Raw genomic sequence first — 16879 nt, 5'->3', positions numbered from 1 at the left:
ATGCTATTTTCTTATTTACTTTTACAGTCAACATAATGATTTGCATTTAATTTACAATTTTTATTTCAAATTTTAAGCAATAACACTAACAGACATTTGTTAAACAAAACAAAATGCTCTCATATTGAAAACAGACTTAGCATGAGCAACAGTGAATGTCTATTCCCTTGAAACTTAAGTTTATTGAAAATATATTTAGCAAATTATTAAACTGTGAAAGGCATACTGGCATTTATAGTTGAATACCATATAGTGAAGCACAAATTATCTGCTATGTGAAAGGTTCTGAAACTCAGAAAACAAATGTGTAATGCATTTTTTACCAGCCTGTGACAACCTATTGGATGTGTGTCCATTTTTAATGGAAGCTCAGGAGCACTGTCTGATGAAGTGACTTGATCAGACTTACACAGCAAACAAATGAAAGCTGAGGAAATCAAATACTGCACTGCAGGAAGCAGCTTACCGAATAGCTTATAGCCTTACTCAACTGCATGAAACTGTTGTAGATCAACACAGTGCATTTCACACCCATCAAGTCAAATTAAAAATGTATACGTAGTTAAAATAATAACATTAAAATTGTAGACTTCATGATGTCTAGTTTACTCACAGCCTAATAATAAACCCCCTGTCAAGAGTCAAAAAAACATATAAACCAAGGATTGTACCAAAACAACATGGCTCATATGATGATGCTTGTGCTTACTACACTACACTAGATTCTTTCTTTTATACCATAAGTACTCTGCGATGCAGGAATCTAGCAAAAGTATAGCTAAGGAAAGGCAAAGGGGGCAGCCACCACAGGCACAAGGTGTTTGAAGGGCATGACTAGGTGGGCAGTACTGGCATCCATTTCTGTCCTGGCATTTCTGAATGCTGGTATAAAAATTAATGCTGATACATACTCTTTTGCAGTAAGGGGACAGGACTGAAAAGCTTCAGCACTTCTTCTGTAATATTCAATTATAGCAAGCAGTTTGATACCGTCAACAAAAATAGAAAGAAACATTTTTTTAAAATGTGAAGGACCTTTTTTTTTGCTTCTTTAGATGTTGAGGGATGCATATCAAGAAGATTAGATATTGATCTGATCTGATTTAGATGAAGAGTCTTTTTTTTGATCCTCAACCTAATGATGTAATTTTGAAGAGTACAAGTTGTTGGAAAGAACAGACCTGGCTTGAAGCACCGGGTTGGGGGAACAAATTTTTTTTTTGCTCCTCAATTTATTTATTATTTATTTATTTTACATTTGTTAACCGGGTTAGTCCAGCTGAGCATTAGCTCATTTTCAGTGGAGACTCGAGGAGAAAAGCTCCACAATCAGTATTAACATTTTACATAAAGTCAGCAAGGAAATTGCATTGGCAGCTAAAACAATTAGAGAAATAATATTTTACAATAAAATTTTACAGAAAACAGTTGGGTACAAATGCTAGAGATCAAACTGCAAAAAGCATTCACAACAAATCATACAGAAAAGCAGTAGAGTACAATGTCAGAATTTTTACAACAAAAACTTAGGTACAATGTCAATATAGGGAAAGCAGTGTTCATTATTTCTAGTTAGTTATATACAGTATAGGTACAGATGGAGTAGTAAGGTAATGTAGAGGTACAGATGGAGTAGTAAGGTTATGTAGAGGTACAGATGGAGTAGTAAGGTCATGTAGAGGTACAGATGGAGTAGTAAGGTCATGTAGAGGTACAGATGGAGTAGTAAGGTAATGTAGAGGTACAGATGGAGTAGTAAGATCATGTAGAGGTACAGATGGAGTAGTAAGGTCATGCAGAGGTACAGATGGAGTAGTAAGGTCATGTAGAGGTACAGATGGAGTAGTAAGGTCATGTAGAGGTACAGATGGAGTAGTAAGGTCATGTAGAGGTACAGATGGAGTAGTAAAGTAATGTAGAGGTACAGATGGAGTAGTAAGGTAATGTAGAGGTACAGATGGAGCAATGGTGATGACTGTAGAATCATCAGCATATTGTACAAGTGTGGAGTTGGGACAAGAAGTGTAAAATAGGTTGGTGAAAATATTGAAGAGCAGTGGCCCCAGTATGGATCCTTGGGGGACACCCATTAAGATGCTTGGGGGGGAGAAAGGTCAACGTGCCACTGAACAGCTTGTTGGCAGTTAGAGAGATAGCTGGAAAACCAGGATATGGTGGGAGGAGAGAATCTTAGGTGGGAGAGTTTGTCTAGGAGGAGGGGATGGGAGACAGTGTCACAGGCTTTGGACAGGTCGAGGAACAGACATGAGACTAGTTTATTATTGTCACGGGCCAGTGATACAGTATTAATGAAGGATATTAGTGCAGTTGTAGTGCTGTGTTTGGGATGAAATCCATGTTGTGTGTGTGTGTGTTAGAAGGTTCTGTTGGAGAAGGTATTGCATTATTTGCTTGTGAATGCATTTCTCAAGAATCTTGGAGAGGGGAGACAGTATAGCAATTGGTCTGAAGTTTGATATATCAGAAAAATTACTTCCTTTATGTGTGGGTAATGTGCAGAAAGTTTTCCACACTGATGGAACTTATGATTCAGAGATAGATCGGTTGATCAGGCTGGATACTGGATAGGCTAGGAGTTCAGCAGTTATATGCAGGAAGTAAGAGGGTAGGTTATCAGCTGAGGGGAGCAGGGTTTGAGTTTAAAGAGTAGAGATTTAATATATTTAGTTGAGACAGATGTAAGAGAGAAAGAGAAGAAGAAGGAGGTGAAGATGAGAAAATGGGTTTTTTAGTATTTTTACTAGTAGGGAGGTCATTAATTATGGTAGTTATTGAATTAATAAAATGATTGTTAAATTCAGTGGCAGTTTCTTCAGAAGTTTTATTTGGGCATGGGTTGGGAGGGGAAGGGTTTCCTGGATGCAGTATATGATTGATTGAGTTCCAGAATTTTTTAGGGTCAGATTTTAGGGTAGTGGGAGGGTTTGCATAGAAGTTGATCCTGTCTTTGTTGATAATTTTTTTTAATTTGATTTTTAAGTTCTTTGTAAGTCTGTAGGAGAGAAGGGGTCTTTGTTTTGGTCCATAATTTCCATATCTTGTCACGTCTTTTCATCAAGGCTCTAGTATGTTTGGTCAGCCAAGGAGCGGTGTTTGCTTTGATTCTGATAGTACAGAGGGGAGCTAGGGAGTTGAGGATGTTTAGAAAGGTAGAGTTGAAAGAGTGGACAGCCTCATCTAAGGGGAGAGTAGTGAGATGGGACCAGTTAATATTAGAGAGCTGGTCTATGAAAGAGTCTGGACTAAAGGATGAGGTTTTGTGGGAGGTGATAAACCTGAAAGGTCTGGTAAAATGGGGAGTGTGTCTACTTACTATGATAGGGCAGTGGTCACTAAGGGAATTTGGTAGAGTGTGAGGGTTGTGCTAATTTTGGGGATGAGACACCAAAATCCAGTCCAGGAGAGACTGTGGCAGATGTGACGTGCTAATATGGGTAGGGGAAGTAAATAGTTGCTCAAATCCATGTTAGTTGATACAAGAGGTAGTTTGGGGAATTTGAATTGTAAGCCAATCTATGTTTACGCCTCCTAGAATGATGGTTTTATTAAGGATGGTCTGTGAGAGGTGGTGTAGGATGTTCTACAGTATACTAAGATTATCACCAGGGGGATGTAGAATGCTACAACACTTATGGTGGTAAAGTTGTTTAGTTTAATATTGGTAAGTAGGAGTTCAGCTGTAGAAAAAGTGGGTAGAGGGAGGTTTGGGGTAGTTATTGAGAGGTGGTTCTCTTTTCTTTTGTCTATCAAGTCATAAGATGTTATAGCCAGGTGGGGTAATTTCACTATCTTTATTATATGGTTTCAGCCAGGTTTCAGTTAGGGTGACTATGTCAAGGGTATAGTTAGCTAACCAGGCATGGAAGTCCTGTACTTTATTTACTAAACTCTTGAGGTTGATAGAGCAGAAAGATACTTGATTTTTAAGGGGGTGAGGTTAGTAGATGTTTGTACAAGAGGATTATTATTTATGGTAGGTTGGGAGGGTCCTGGATTAGGATGGATATCTCCTGATAGAAGTAGAGGTTTGAAGTAGAGCAAGTGTTTAAATGGAGAGACATTCTTTTTCTGCTTTGATGCGGTTGGGAGGGAGGGAGATAATTTTATTTTAGGAAGGAGAGTGACATAGTTTGGGTTAGAAGGACTGGTTTGCAGAGGACTCTTGGGTTTGGTATTTGGATGTAGAGTACTGTTTGTTGGGTAGAAGTAGGGTGGGGGTTGATGTATGTGATAGGATGTGAGGAGGTATAAGAAGTAAAGTATAGGTATCAGGAGTAAGGCTTGAGGTTTGAAAGGCATGGTTTGATGGTAGAGTATGTGTAAAAAGCGGGAAAGTTGAGGTGTATGAAGGTACTATAGGGAAAGAGGTGTGTCAGTAAGGAAGTAGTTGGGAGGGGCAGGGGAGGAGCTGGAAGGGGTGTGGTTCAGGTGGATAAGTATAAAGGAAATGATATGGGGTGAGTGGGAATGGGGGTGGGAGATGAGCAAAGTGAGCCTGAGCGTAGCGAGGGTGAACGGAGCAGGGCCCTACTGAGCAGCTGCTGAATGTGAAAAAAACTATCAGTCAGCCCTTTGTCAGATTAGCTCAGGATTTCTTAAATATATTGGAAATTATTCTGTTTAATTGCAGGAACTTATATAGTATTTTATTGGGGTAGTGAGATCTCAGAGTGTAGTTTGGGGAGCAGGGTCAGTATAGGACGTCAGGGTCTCAATGGTACTGTGCTCACACTGCTGACAAAGAACCTCTACTTCAGTGAGGAAGTAAGGTAAATGAATATAGAAAGGCCTTAAGCTATATTTGCACTTACAACAGTGGAGTAGTTGTCATACTATATTTTCAGTCAGGAAACAATAAGAAAAGGCAGTAGGTACTCTGACTTGCTTGTATTGTATACCTTTTTCACTGAAATAAAATAAACCAATTTTACCAAGGAGTGCTGTGGAAATTAGGAAGACAAGAATTTATAAGAGGAAAAGGTTTAGTATAAGCAGGAAAACAGCAGAGTATACAAATAGTTCTAACTGTAGTCTGTCTTTATATGCTGTGTTAAGTACAGAATGGGGGGGGGGGTGCAGCTAATGTCCTGAAACAATCAGGAAAAACAGTAAGTACTTTGGACTTACTTGATTTGCATACCTTTCCTTTGAAATAAAACACACTTGTAACCAGGAGTCTGTGGGATTTAGAAAGACCACAATGTGTAGGGGAAAGGGTTTAGTAATACTGGAAAAACAGCAGGGCTTTCAAATAGTTGAAACATCTTGCAAAGGGAGACTGCTGTTAGGAAGTATAGTATGGGGAGGGGGCAAGCTAATGTCCGTGATGGAATGCTTTACTGAAAAATAGAAATTAAACAAGGCTGGCAATTAATTTTGTCTATAGGATAAAACATACTTTCTGTATATTTTGAAAATAACACTCATCCTGGTTGCCTGGTTCTGTTAAAAAGCACTGCAGGCCAATAGATCGAACTTGGCTTGGTGGGGATCCAGGGAAAGTAGATTAAAAGGAGAAATTTCTGTATATTTTGAGAATAACACTCATCCTGGTTGCCCGGTTTTGTTAAAGAGCCCTGCAGGCCAATAGATCGAACTTGGTTTAACAGAGATCCAGGGAAAGTAGATTAAAAGGAGAAATTTCTGTATATTTTGAGAATAACACTCATCCTGGTTGCCCGGTTTTGTTAAAGAGCACTGCAGGCCAATAGATCGAACTTGGCTTGGCGGGGATCCACGGAAAGTAGATTAAAAGGAACGAATTCTGTATATTTTGAAAATAACACTCATCCTGGTTGCCTGGTTTTGTTAAAGAGCACTGCAGGCCAATAGATCGAACTTGGCTTGGCGGAGATCCAGGGAAAGTAGATTAAAAGGAGAAACTTAGGTATGAGCACTCCATCCAAAGAGACAAGCAGCTACACCAAGGGGATTTTAAAAATGAATAACTTAAAGTTGAGTGCTGCCAGATAGGCAATGTCACTGAGTGCTAGATTAACACTGGAACCTACACACACACACACACACACACACACACACACACACACACACACACACACACACACACACACACAAACACATATATGACCATTAGTTACAGCTCCTTGCATGAGTGCACTCACCTCAAATGTTTGTTTGTAATCAAATGAGCAAATGCATAAATAACAACCTAGAAATGTATTTCAGCTTGTTACTGTGAGAAAAGGCAAGACGTTGCATCCCATTACCTTCCCAACCTCTTAACTCGAAGATCACTCACAAAGACCCAAAATCAGAAACAGATTTTAAATATTGCTCTGATATAATTAAAAAGTTGTTGGTATAACAAGTTTTGTGTCAGCAAGCATTTTCTGAAACATATAAAATCTAAAATGAACATATTGGTCATTATTTAGTGACTGTAGTCCATAGAACTTTATCAGAAAGCCACAAATTTTATGAGGAATGGACCTCAAATAAGAGGAGAAAAATCAGGGCAGTTGGGAACTATGCCCTTTGTGAGTGTGTGCATGTGCACACACACACACACACACACACACACACACACACACACACACACACACACACACACACACACACACAAAATCTCAGCTCACCAATGTCAGAACCATAGTGTGCATTGACTTATATACTTAGAGTTGCTATAATGTGAATTGGCTACTCAGCATTTTGCTGTAAATCTTGCCTCGGTCAGATCAGGGGTTAAACAAAGTGTATCTTTGGGCTTACAAATCTTTCTTGTGAGTGTGCCCTTTCACATAATTGGTCAGCTGACACTTTCTATCTACCATTTCAACCTTCCTTCTGTGTTGGCTTCCTGGACTTAAGACTATTTCAAATCATGTGCCAGGAATACATGATATCATTGTATATTAAAAATAAAACAACATCTTTATTCATTAGCTTATATTTTGTCTTAAGAAATGTTTAAACAGAAGTAAACTGTTGTATTCCTGGGTTACCCACACATTCAGTGTTTCCTGTACTTCTCTTAGGGTCTGCTTAACTTATTCAGATACACTATAAGGGACCTGTTTGATGGACTGTTGAGGCCTTGTGTCTGTATGGTACTTCATCAGGTGAACGTGTCCTGAATTACCAGTAAATATGTTTCTAATCTCAGTAGTTCTGTATGGTACTTCATCAGGTGAACGTGTTCTGATTTACCAGTAAATATGTTTCTAATCTCAGAGGTACAATCTGGATTTCCTGACCCAGACTACAAGATAGCTGCACACAATCCCCCACCCCACCTGTCATTTCTTCCCCCTTTCCCTTTTTGTCCTCATATGATTTGAGCCATACTCTTCTACACATACCATGACCAGCAATAATACCTACTACAAGTACTTTATTTGTGTATTATTTTCTTCAGAGAAAATTATAGTGTATTATATTATGACAGTGTACAGGTAATGTCAGATGATGTTATGATGGTGCACAGGTACTTTTCTTACTGATATTACTGACAAAAATCTTGTATCACATCTACGTACAGTTGTGATCATTTATGCTGCATATTATCCTGACTTATACCTCTCTGCATGTGTGCTCCTATGTTACCACTATTTCACAGATATTGATTAAAGTTCATTGTTTCTTTGGCTGTATTTCTGCTATATTAAGCTGAGCCTGAAAATGCTCTAGGTGGAGTAGTGCAGCACTTTGGTTAGCAAACTTTAAATAAATAAATAAATAAAATAAGTAAAGACACCTTTGTAAATTAAATACTCTGCACTCTGCAATATATATTTTTTGGAGGCGTTGTAGACAACATCAAGCAGACTGTGCCACTTAGATGTAAGTTCATAACTGAAACATGAAACCAGGTAAAATCATATGACTCACCACAATGCCCAGCTCTTTCCTCCCAGGCACAACACCCACGGATGTCATGAAGTACTGGAAAGGTAAGTCAGTGGGGCTGCACTTAATGGTTGCGGGACGAATAAGGCGCTAAAGAGCATGAAAAATGTTTAACCTCATTATACATTTTACCCCATTTTTATCCCTTTCTTTCTTCACAGCCTTCTAATCATCTTCTGCGCTTTCTCTGAATGTTTGAAGTTTTTTCTCAGTTAATTCTCATACCCTGGTGTAGTAAATGCGTTTCTATAAAATCACATAAAACGGTTGAAATTTCTCAAAATGCTCAACAATAAAAATAATAAGAATCCCAGAGCTCTCCTTAGAAATGGCTTTGATCACACACCACTTACAGCTATTTCTGAAACGTTGTTTTTATTCATTTGTTAAACTGGGTAGGTAAACTCACACATGGCAGTTATTTCTAGCCCTCTCACATGTCATAGGGACTAAGGTTAAAGTGAAGGGATAATTTAGAGTAGTCACTAAGCATCATGTTTTGGCAGGTAGGAGGAACTCAGAATGCCTTAATGAAATTCACTTAGGTGTGGGGAGAATATGCAAAAACCACAGAATATGTTCGTATTTCTAAAGCACATTTCTACCTGAAACTGTTCCCCAGTCCAGTACAGTCATTTTTAGCTTTAAATTTCTGCTTTTGCCCCCCCCCCCTAATTTTGTTTGTTTCTCTGAAACTGTATTGCCCCCTGCAACATATTTATGAGTCAAACTGTTTCTGCTATTATTTTTCCCACTTTCAGGGAAGTGAATCTTTATTTTTTTTCTATTTTTATTTAATTTTTTTATTCTAGCTAGCTTGACCTTCCACCACTCATTTCACAGACCTCATTTTTCTCTTCTCTGGGATTATTCTGCTCCTATCCATGACTGCACCAAGTATTTCTCTGCCATACAACTGAATTGGTAACATTGTGTCCAAAGTCTTAGTGAGCAGAAATTGCCTGACATCACAGTATCATTTTTTAGGCTTATCATTCCCAAAGTTATATTCTCTGATTGTATTCATTAGCTACCAATCATAAACCCCATGTCTGCAACAGAAGTAAAAGAAAACACGGTATCTATCAATCTTCATATTAAGCCTGGTCTTGTTATCTTCTGAGACAGTAACTGGAGCAACACACAGAACCAGATGGTTAATCTGACTAGTTTTGGGTTGAAAACCCTGTTGGTCACTCAGCAACCGACCACTGTGGGACAGTGAGTAGCCAATACTACTGGCCATAAAAGAGGCATGAAGCTGCAGCTACTACCAATAAAACTGGACTAGCCACTAGTGCAATGCAGAAAGGCTAAAGATTAGAAATCAACAACACTTTCAAGATCATCCTATAAACCCAGTTTAGTAGATGTCTAACACCCTAAATTAATATAAATTTACACCATTTAAATGGTAATACTGAAATAGCTTACTGTTAGAATAAGACAAACATTTGTAAATCAAAACGTCAAAATATACCAGCTGGTTACCAACGCAGGAAACTTGTTCTATTGCTGACTGATTGACTTTGAAACCCATACAGAAAACAAGAGCAGATATATGGCCTCATATGTGTGGAAGTAGTTGTAATAACTACAGAGAACCATGAGCTGCTCATGGTTTTAGGAAATAAGAAGCAAAACTGTGAGTCTTGTTACCTACCTGGTTATTGAAATCTCCCAAGACTAGTCATTGAGGGTATGTATCCCAGAAGCAGCTCGGTGGGGATATAAATGTATTTCTGTAAAAGGACTTTCGGATTCCCTGGTCGCAGTAAAAAGGTAGTACTTTGGAAAGTGATACATTCAGAGGTCCTAGTCAAGCTGTAAAGTATCTGACGTGTTCAGATGTGGACCTAAAGTTTATCCAAGCTCCTGCTTAATCCACCCTTTGGCAATGTTTTATTGAAAGCCCAAAAGAGAAAGCAGCTTCTAAGTAAGGAATACAATTGGTGTAAAGTCAGGTCTCTTGAGGTAAACCAACATCAACATCCTGCAAAAGGTCAAATATTAAACCAGACTTATTGCAGATTGACTTAGCATTATATAACACAGTCCTAGTAATCATTTGGGATAACCAGCCCACATGACTAGAAACAGGGGCCTATCTAATGTATACAGACTCCTATTCAAATGGAGTTTCTCTTAATGATGCCTGTAACAATCAGCACATTAATGGGATGTATCTTAAGAAAGACAGTCCAGCCTCTTAGAAATGCAGTCTCAAATGCATAAACAGACACAATACTAGATCTCCAAACTTCTGCATAATTTAGCAACATCACATGGAGAGTTAGGCTAACAAAAGAGATCAAATCCATCCAAAGCATAAATCTTTGAACTAATCAGTGAATAACCTATGTAACTAATTACAGTAATAACTAATGAGAATAAAATAAAAGTTATAGCTTAATAACAAGCCAATCTAAATAGATTAAATCAGACCAATTGTTGACTTCAGCTAGCTTTGAGAAATGGACTTGTGTTTCACTTGGTCATATAGAATGAGTTTTAAAGTTTACTGAAAATATGTGGAAGGGGGAACCACCTTATACTGAAGTCCCTTAGAGGTCCCAAATTTTAGAGGTCAATGAGTCCAAGTTTAAATATGTGAGGAGGGCTGTGTTAAGAGGAATGTATGACATAGCCTAAGAAGCAATAAAGTCCTTTTATTTATTTTATCTGCCTTTGTCGGCCAGGGTAGTGGACTGATCATAGTGACTCAATTTCAGATACAGCTTGGTGTTTTCTCAGGTGGATGTAAAAGATCCCATGGCATCTATCAAAAAGAGTGGGGAACTTCCACAATGCCCTGGCCAAATTTCCCCTAGTACTATAAATATGACCTCAGGTGTTCCCTGAAAAGAGGCTACTAGTTAGTGGGACTACCTTGATCAACAAAGGATTTCCCATATAATTAAAGTCTCCTGTCAAAGGACTAATACTTACAGCAAAGGCAAGTAGTTGGAATATAGCTGAATGATTCAGTTTAGACATGGCACTTGAAGAGCGGTACCAGTCCAGTCTCAAGTGAATAATCTGTAACTCTTACGACAAATCTATTTTATCTTGCTGAGAAATGGAAATTATTAAATCCATGGAGTTAGGTCAATGATTTCCACTCATTATCTTTTGTCTGTGGGATGTGATATGGAAGTTAGTATCTTAGTGCTATTTTATCCAACTTCAAATGCTCTTGTGGGGGAATGTGTGTTGTTTGAAACAAGATTATGTCTAAGTTTTGGTTGTTCAAATACATAAGCACCTTGCATCACTTTATTGGAGTTTTAAACCTATTTATAGTAACGCATTATATAATCATTGTATGAGGGCACACGGGTGGCACAATAGAAGAAAGGAAGAGAGTTCAATGTAGACTTTTGTCTGGCTAATGGCATAGTGATGGCCAATGGTTCACTATGGATGACATCGACAAGATCACATACAATAATGGTCAGTATGCAACACAGGTCAACTTATTTCTACTAAGGAAAGGACACTGAGGTAGAATCAGAGATTGCAAAGTCACCCCCAGTGAAATGGTTACCCCCCCCCCCGCATAAACCACCAGTGGACACAGTCCACTGCAAGAAATTATCAAAGAAGACTCTAAGGTAAATAGAAACTAAGATAAGGACCTCAAAGTTGACTAGATTTAAAGCAAGACTTTAAGGAACTATTTACATCTCTAGAACCAATGGAAGAGGAAAAAACAACTGGAGCTGAAGAAGAATGGTACCATCTCAAAACATCATGTGTGAGGACTACAGAACCGATGTGTGGCCAAGCCAGATGTGGAAATAAGGTACATAAGGAAAGCTGGTGATAGAACAGAGAAGTTCAGGAAGTTATCAAAAGTAAGGAGTGCACAGAGAAGTGGGAGTTAGAAAAGATGCATCAGCTTTGAAGGAATACTGGTTGGCTGACAAGGATACTCGCATAACAGTCACAATGACAAAGAACAAGGCATCCGATGCACTCTACCAGCTTCTGAAAAGTGACTTGGTAGATCGCACAAAGAAACTCTATCAAGTTGCAGGGCAAACAAAGAAAGATAAGAAGATAGTCATCAGATTTCATTCATAAGAGGTGGCCATGAAGAATCTATTGCAAGTTTAAAGGACAACAAAGCCAGATGGGTGGAATACTTCAAGAAACTTCTGAATGAAGCAACCTCCACATAAGCTGTACTGCCCATGGATAGCCTGTGATAAAAGAGAAAGAAGAACCCACCTGAAAAGTATGAAGACCATTAATGAAAATGAAGTCGTGGAAAGCAACAGGCTCATATGAAGCCGTGGTAGATATGACCAAGGTGTTGGGTGCTTTAGGAGAGAAATGGCTCCTGAGGGTACTCCTTGTGCTATGGAGAGAAAGATGTTCTCAGATAACTAGAGAATAAGCATTCTAATGCCATTATACAAGAACAAAATGGATATTCACAGCTGTGGGTAGTGCAAGCATTTATTTATTTTACTTAACATTTGTTAACCAGGAAAGTCCAACTTGGAACGAAGACAATTTTCAGCAAAGGTCCAGGGATAAATGCTCCAGGTGCATGTCTTTTTCATGTGTGAGGAAGCTGGAGCAGCCAGAGGAAACCCACACAAACACAGAGAGGACATGCAGACTCCACACAGAAGGCACCCCAGCAGAGAATTGAACTGGAGAACCTCTTGCTGTGAGGTGACAATGCTACCGCTGCACCACTGTGCCATCCAAAAGATGTCAAATTCCCGTCACTCTGCATGAAAGTGCTGGAGATGATGATTAGTAAATGGGTATGGAGAGTAGTAGAAATTAAAATGGGAGAAGAGCAATTCAGACTCAGATCAAGATACAGCACAACTGACCTGCCATTTACAGTGAGGCATCCTGTTGGGAGGTAGTAGGAGATGAGGGAAAAATCTAATTGGGCATTCCTAGATTTGGAGAAAGCATAGAATAATGTCATAAGAAAGCTGATTTGGGCAGTTTAGCAATGGTTCAAATTCCTGGAAACGTTGGTGGAATAAGTGCAGACTATGTGTAAGGACCTACTGACACAGGTACGGATGGTGTTTGGACTCACAGAGGGGTTCCAGTGGGAGTGGGTATGCATCAGGGTTCAGCTCTGAGCCCACTGCTGTTCGTACATGTGATAAGCTATATTATCAAACATGTTGGAGTATACAGATCAACAAAGTTGCAGTATGCAGATGATGCACCATTACAAGCAATGTCTGGACAGGGACATGAAAAAATGATAGAGGATTGTAATGCAAAACTGAAGGCACATGGGATAAAAATAAGTAAAAGCAAGACAGCTGTCATGGTAACAAATGAAAATAATTAGAAGAAGCTGATAACTGGGATAAAAGGAGGAAATAGTAGAACAGGTTAACAGCTTTAAGTATCTGGAAGTATGGTTGAAGAGAAGGTAAGTCTGAATGAGAATAAAGCTAGAATTAAAGGTTCTATAGCGAGTTAGCACAAAGTGTGAGGGCCAATGCAAGAGAGAGAGAATAAGGCCAAAAAAACTGAAAAGGAAGAAATACAAAAGAGTGGCATGACCATTAATTCTATGGATCAGATATCTGGGCAGTGACGACAGAGCAGCTAAGGAAGGTAACGGAGATGATGTGCCTGAGATGGGGAGCAGGATTCTCATTGGCAGACAAAGAAATGAGGACACCAGAGCAGTATCCAAAGTATGCACAATCTCAGAGAACGCCATGGAGAGCAAACTATGGTGGTTCTAGCACATGTGCAGGAAAGTGATCAAAGTCCTAAGGAATAAGAATCTACTTCTAGTAGAACAGTCTCTGCTATCCAAACTGCACCTCAGATTGTCTGAAGTGCTGGGACAACTAGAGTTCCTAAAACTAAATAGAACAAAGAAGTAGGCAACCCTCTCTTCAGGAAGAATATTACATGTATGTAGTTTCAAAAATTCTTATTTATCAGAAAAAAATAAATAAACAAGAATTTTTAAATTAAACATGTGAGTTGTTCCTCCTGAACGTAGGCTTGCTGCAAGTCCCGCCATGGAGATTACTTCTCTGTACTATCCAGTTTTAGGAACTCTACATGTGCAAGAAAGATGAGGATTATTTGGTAAAACACGTTTAGGAGAGACACGAAGAAAGCAAGATAAAATGAGGATGCCCAGCCAAGAGATGTATGAACTGTATGAGAGAAGAACTGTCACAGTCAAAGGTAGGAGAGTGACTCTGAATTGACACAAGATGGCAACAGTTTCTGAGACACCCTGGCCACATGTAGAAATGGGGAAAAGGGGTTTGATGATGATATTGTCATTTTATGTGCTAGACCCAACTGTCCTTAAGCGTCAAAGATGCATGCACTCAGAGAACATTCCATTATTGTGAAAGTTAATAACAATTCTGACACCATTTTTATATGTTGCTCATGAGAAACAGCCAAATTGCCTAGCACTGACAATAACATTACATAATTGCAGACAACATTGTTTACAGATATTGCCATTTTCCTATGAAGGGAATGCCCTAAGGTTCCTTTTTGAAGCAAGACAGGAGAAAGGTAAGACATACTGGTCCAGGAACAGTTTAAAAAAAAGTCTGTTCCTCCATGTTCTTAGGCTTTGCATTTTGAGTCTAGCGTTCTTACCTGGACAGGGCTCCCCTCCCTCGGAAGGAATTATGGGATGTTAAGTCAGGGTTTTCTAATGCGGCTACCCGTTGCAGCTCTGAGCAGGTGTCGTCACATATGGATTGGGCTCTGAAAGACAGAAAGTTATTGAGAAAAAATAAATTTTTCCATCTGGAATGTACTTACTCATATTAATGACTTCTGAAAATATTTACTTTTCACAATACTTTTATAAATCTGGACTCAGTTATATATCCTTAGTACAGAAAAGATATGTTACATGGATAACTCTCACACAAAGCAGTTTATAGGTCTTGCTTTGTAAATTTTATTTTCTTTCACAACACTGTAACACATGGATACAACTGTTATTAAGGCAATTCTATAATATTCTCCACAGTGTACTCCATCATCTGAACTCTTTAATACTTATGTGTCCACTTCAAAAAACAAAACAAAAAAACAGAAAAAAACAATGCCTCTGAATGCAATCTGGCTTTAGAAAACTGCTCAATAAATGTTTTCTTCCATATCTTGAAAAACATCAAATGAACACCCGTGAACATTCATAAAAGTTGGAAACTTTAATGGAAACTTACATAAAAACCTAAACACTTTCATCTATAAATTAAAACATGACCTCATCTGAGTTAAACAACAAATTAGCTGACTGCAAGATAAAGCGTTTGTCTACCACTCAAAGTAGTCTTTTAATAAATGAAAAAATTCTTAAACTAACGCTTTCAAATACGTTACTGTGCAATAATAAAATTCATAAATATCATCACAAAATCATCATTAACAAAGTCATAACAATGAATAAATGAATTAAAAAACTGTGTTATAGTTAACACATTTAATTTAAAATAAATGATATTATACATGCACACTGTTTAACCACACTAGAGAGAGATACAAACATTTAACCCAGATTCATTACTCACATTGAACCAAATGTGCCAACACATTCCTTTGAAATTAAGTGAACTGACAGTGCCACCACCTCTCATGTTTTCAACCACTCTAATTAGGCAGATCTCATTTATTTCTATGTTTTTTATGTATGCTTGCATTACAGTTTCCAGCTTTGATGAACATTCCCGGGTGTTTGTTGTTTTTCAGTTTTTAGTTTGCTAGTTTGTTTATTCCTCCATATCTTGCATACATTAAATATGATCATGTCAGAATTATGTACATCACATACCACGTAGCGGATTTACCTGTATCCGACTATAATCATCATATTCAGTGTACCAGTTTTATTACATCATACAGGTTAGTGAATCTGTACCACCTGCTCTGCTTAAATTCATTTCTGGACTGACATACAAGAAAACTGGATGGGATTGAGGTCATCATATTTGGTACACAAGTCACTTATTACATTTATACGAGAATACGGGTCGCCTCTGTGTCCTGGTGGTTAAGATCAGCTGCTGAGAGTGAGCTATATCATTTAGACATGAGAAAGGGGATGAAATCTGTGTGGTTCTAATTAAGTAATTTAATGAAACTGTATGAGTACTCCTGAAAACAGTTATGTTTTGTAAATGTCACTTGGTTTTACAAAACCTACATATAAGAAGAATGAATGAATGAACACTCACATCTATGTGGGTACCATATTACTTAATAGCAAAACCCTGATTTATTTTACCTTGTTTTACATTTTTTTAATTTAAATACTAAATATTTGATTCCCAAATTGGAGAAAATTCAGTGAGTATGATTTTCAGAAGAAATGTAGAAAACTTGTTTCTGAAACTTGCGACCAAGTGAGGGACGGGATGCAGACTCTGTAGTAAAGATGCACACAATGTCGGGTTTTCATACATCAGATATATTTTGCAAAATTAGCCTGCCTTCCTGATGGCTTCCTTTAGATTTTGGAACTGAACACTGAAATTCATGTAAAGCATGGTACCATGGCAGTTTTGGAATAAAGCTCAACTTGGAGGGATATGTGCAATTTTTTGAAAAAGTACCTTTGAATTTGTTGTTGTCAAATGCAAATTGCTGAATAGGACCTTCACTGAGAATGAGCACCATCAACCTATAGTTACTGTAAATGTGAGTTGCTATAATCTTAGATCTAATTTTATATGTTAGAGGGAATCATGGGGGTACCATCCCATGATATGTGAGTGTGGGGGGGGGGGGGTTAGCAGCAAAGCTCCCTAAAGAAAAAAAAAATATTCTTTTTTTGTTTTGTTTATTTAACTGACCAGAAATATAAATTAATTTTCAGTGAACTGCAATTCCTTCAGAAAAAAAGAGTTAATCTGCTGAGTTGTTATGATTTTGAACTGATATATCTTATCATGGAAGCTGCTATGTTGTATATCCAGATAGATTAGGTTAAGTGACTTGCTTATAGTCA

At 38.1% G+C, this 16879-nt stretch overlaps 1 protein-coding gene across 1 annotated transcript in view; it reads right to left on the bottom strand.

The window, feature by feature from the left end:
- Positions 1-16879, bottom strand: part of CNGA2 (cyclic nucleotide gated channel subunit alpha 2) — a 187182-nt gene that overhangs the window by 154282 nt on the left and 16021 nt on the right. Inside the window, exon 2 of the mRNA XM_044057085.1 lies at positions 14518-14628. Coding sequence (XP_043913020.1) covers positions 14518-14628 — 111 coding nt within the window. The remainder of the gene's footprint in view (positions 1-14517; positions 14629-16879) is intronic.

Source organism: Protopterus annectens, chromosome 15.part0, assembly GCF_019279795.1.
Source record: "Protopterus annectens isolate FY-2018-M chromosome 15.part0, PAN1.0, whole genome shotgun sequence".
NCBI classification, from domain to species: domain Eukaryota; kingdom Metazoa; phylum Chordata; order Ceratodontiformes; family Protopteridae; genus Protopterus; species Protopterus annectens.
Note: the sequence above shows the minus strand (reverse complement) of the source record. Positions and strands in the feature narration are given on the sequence as shown.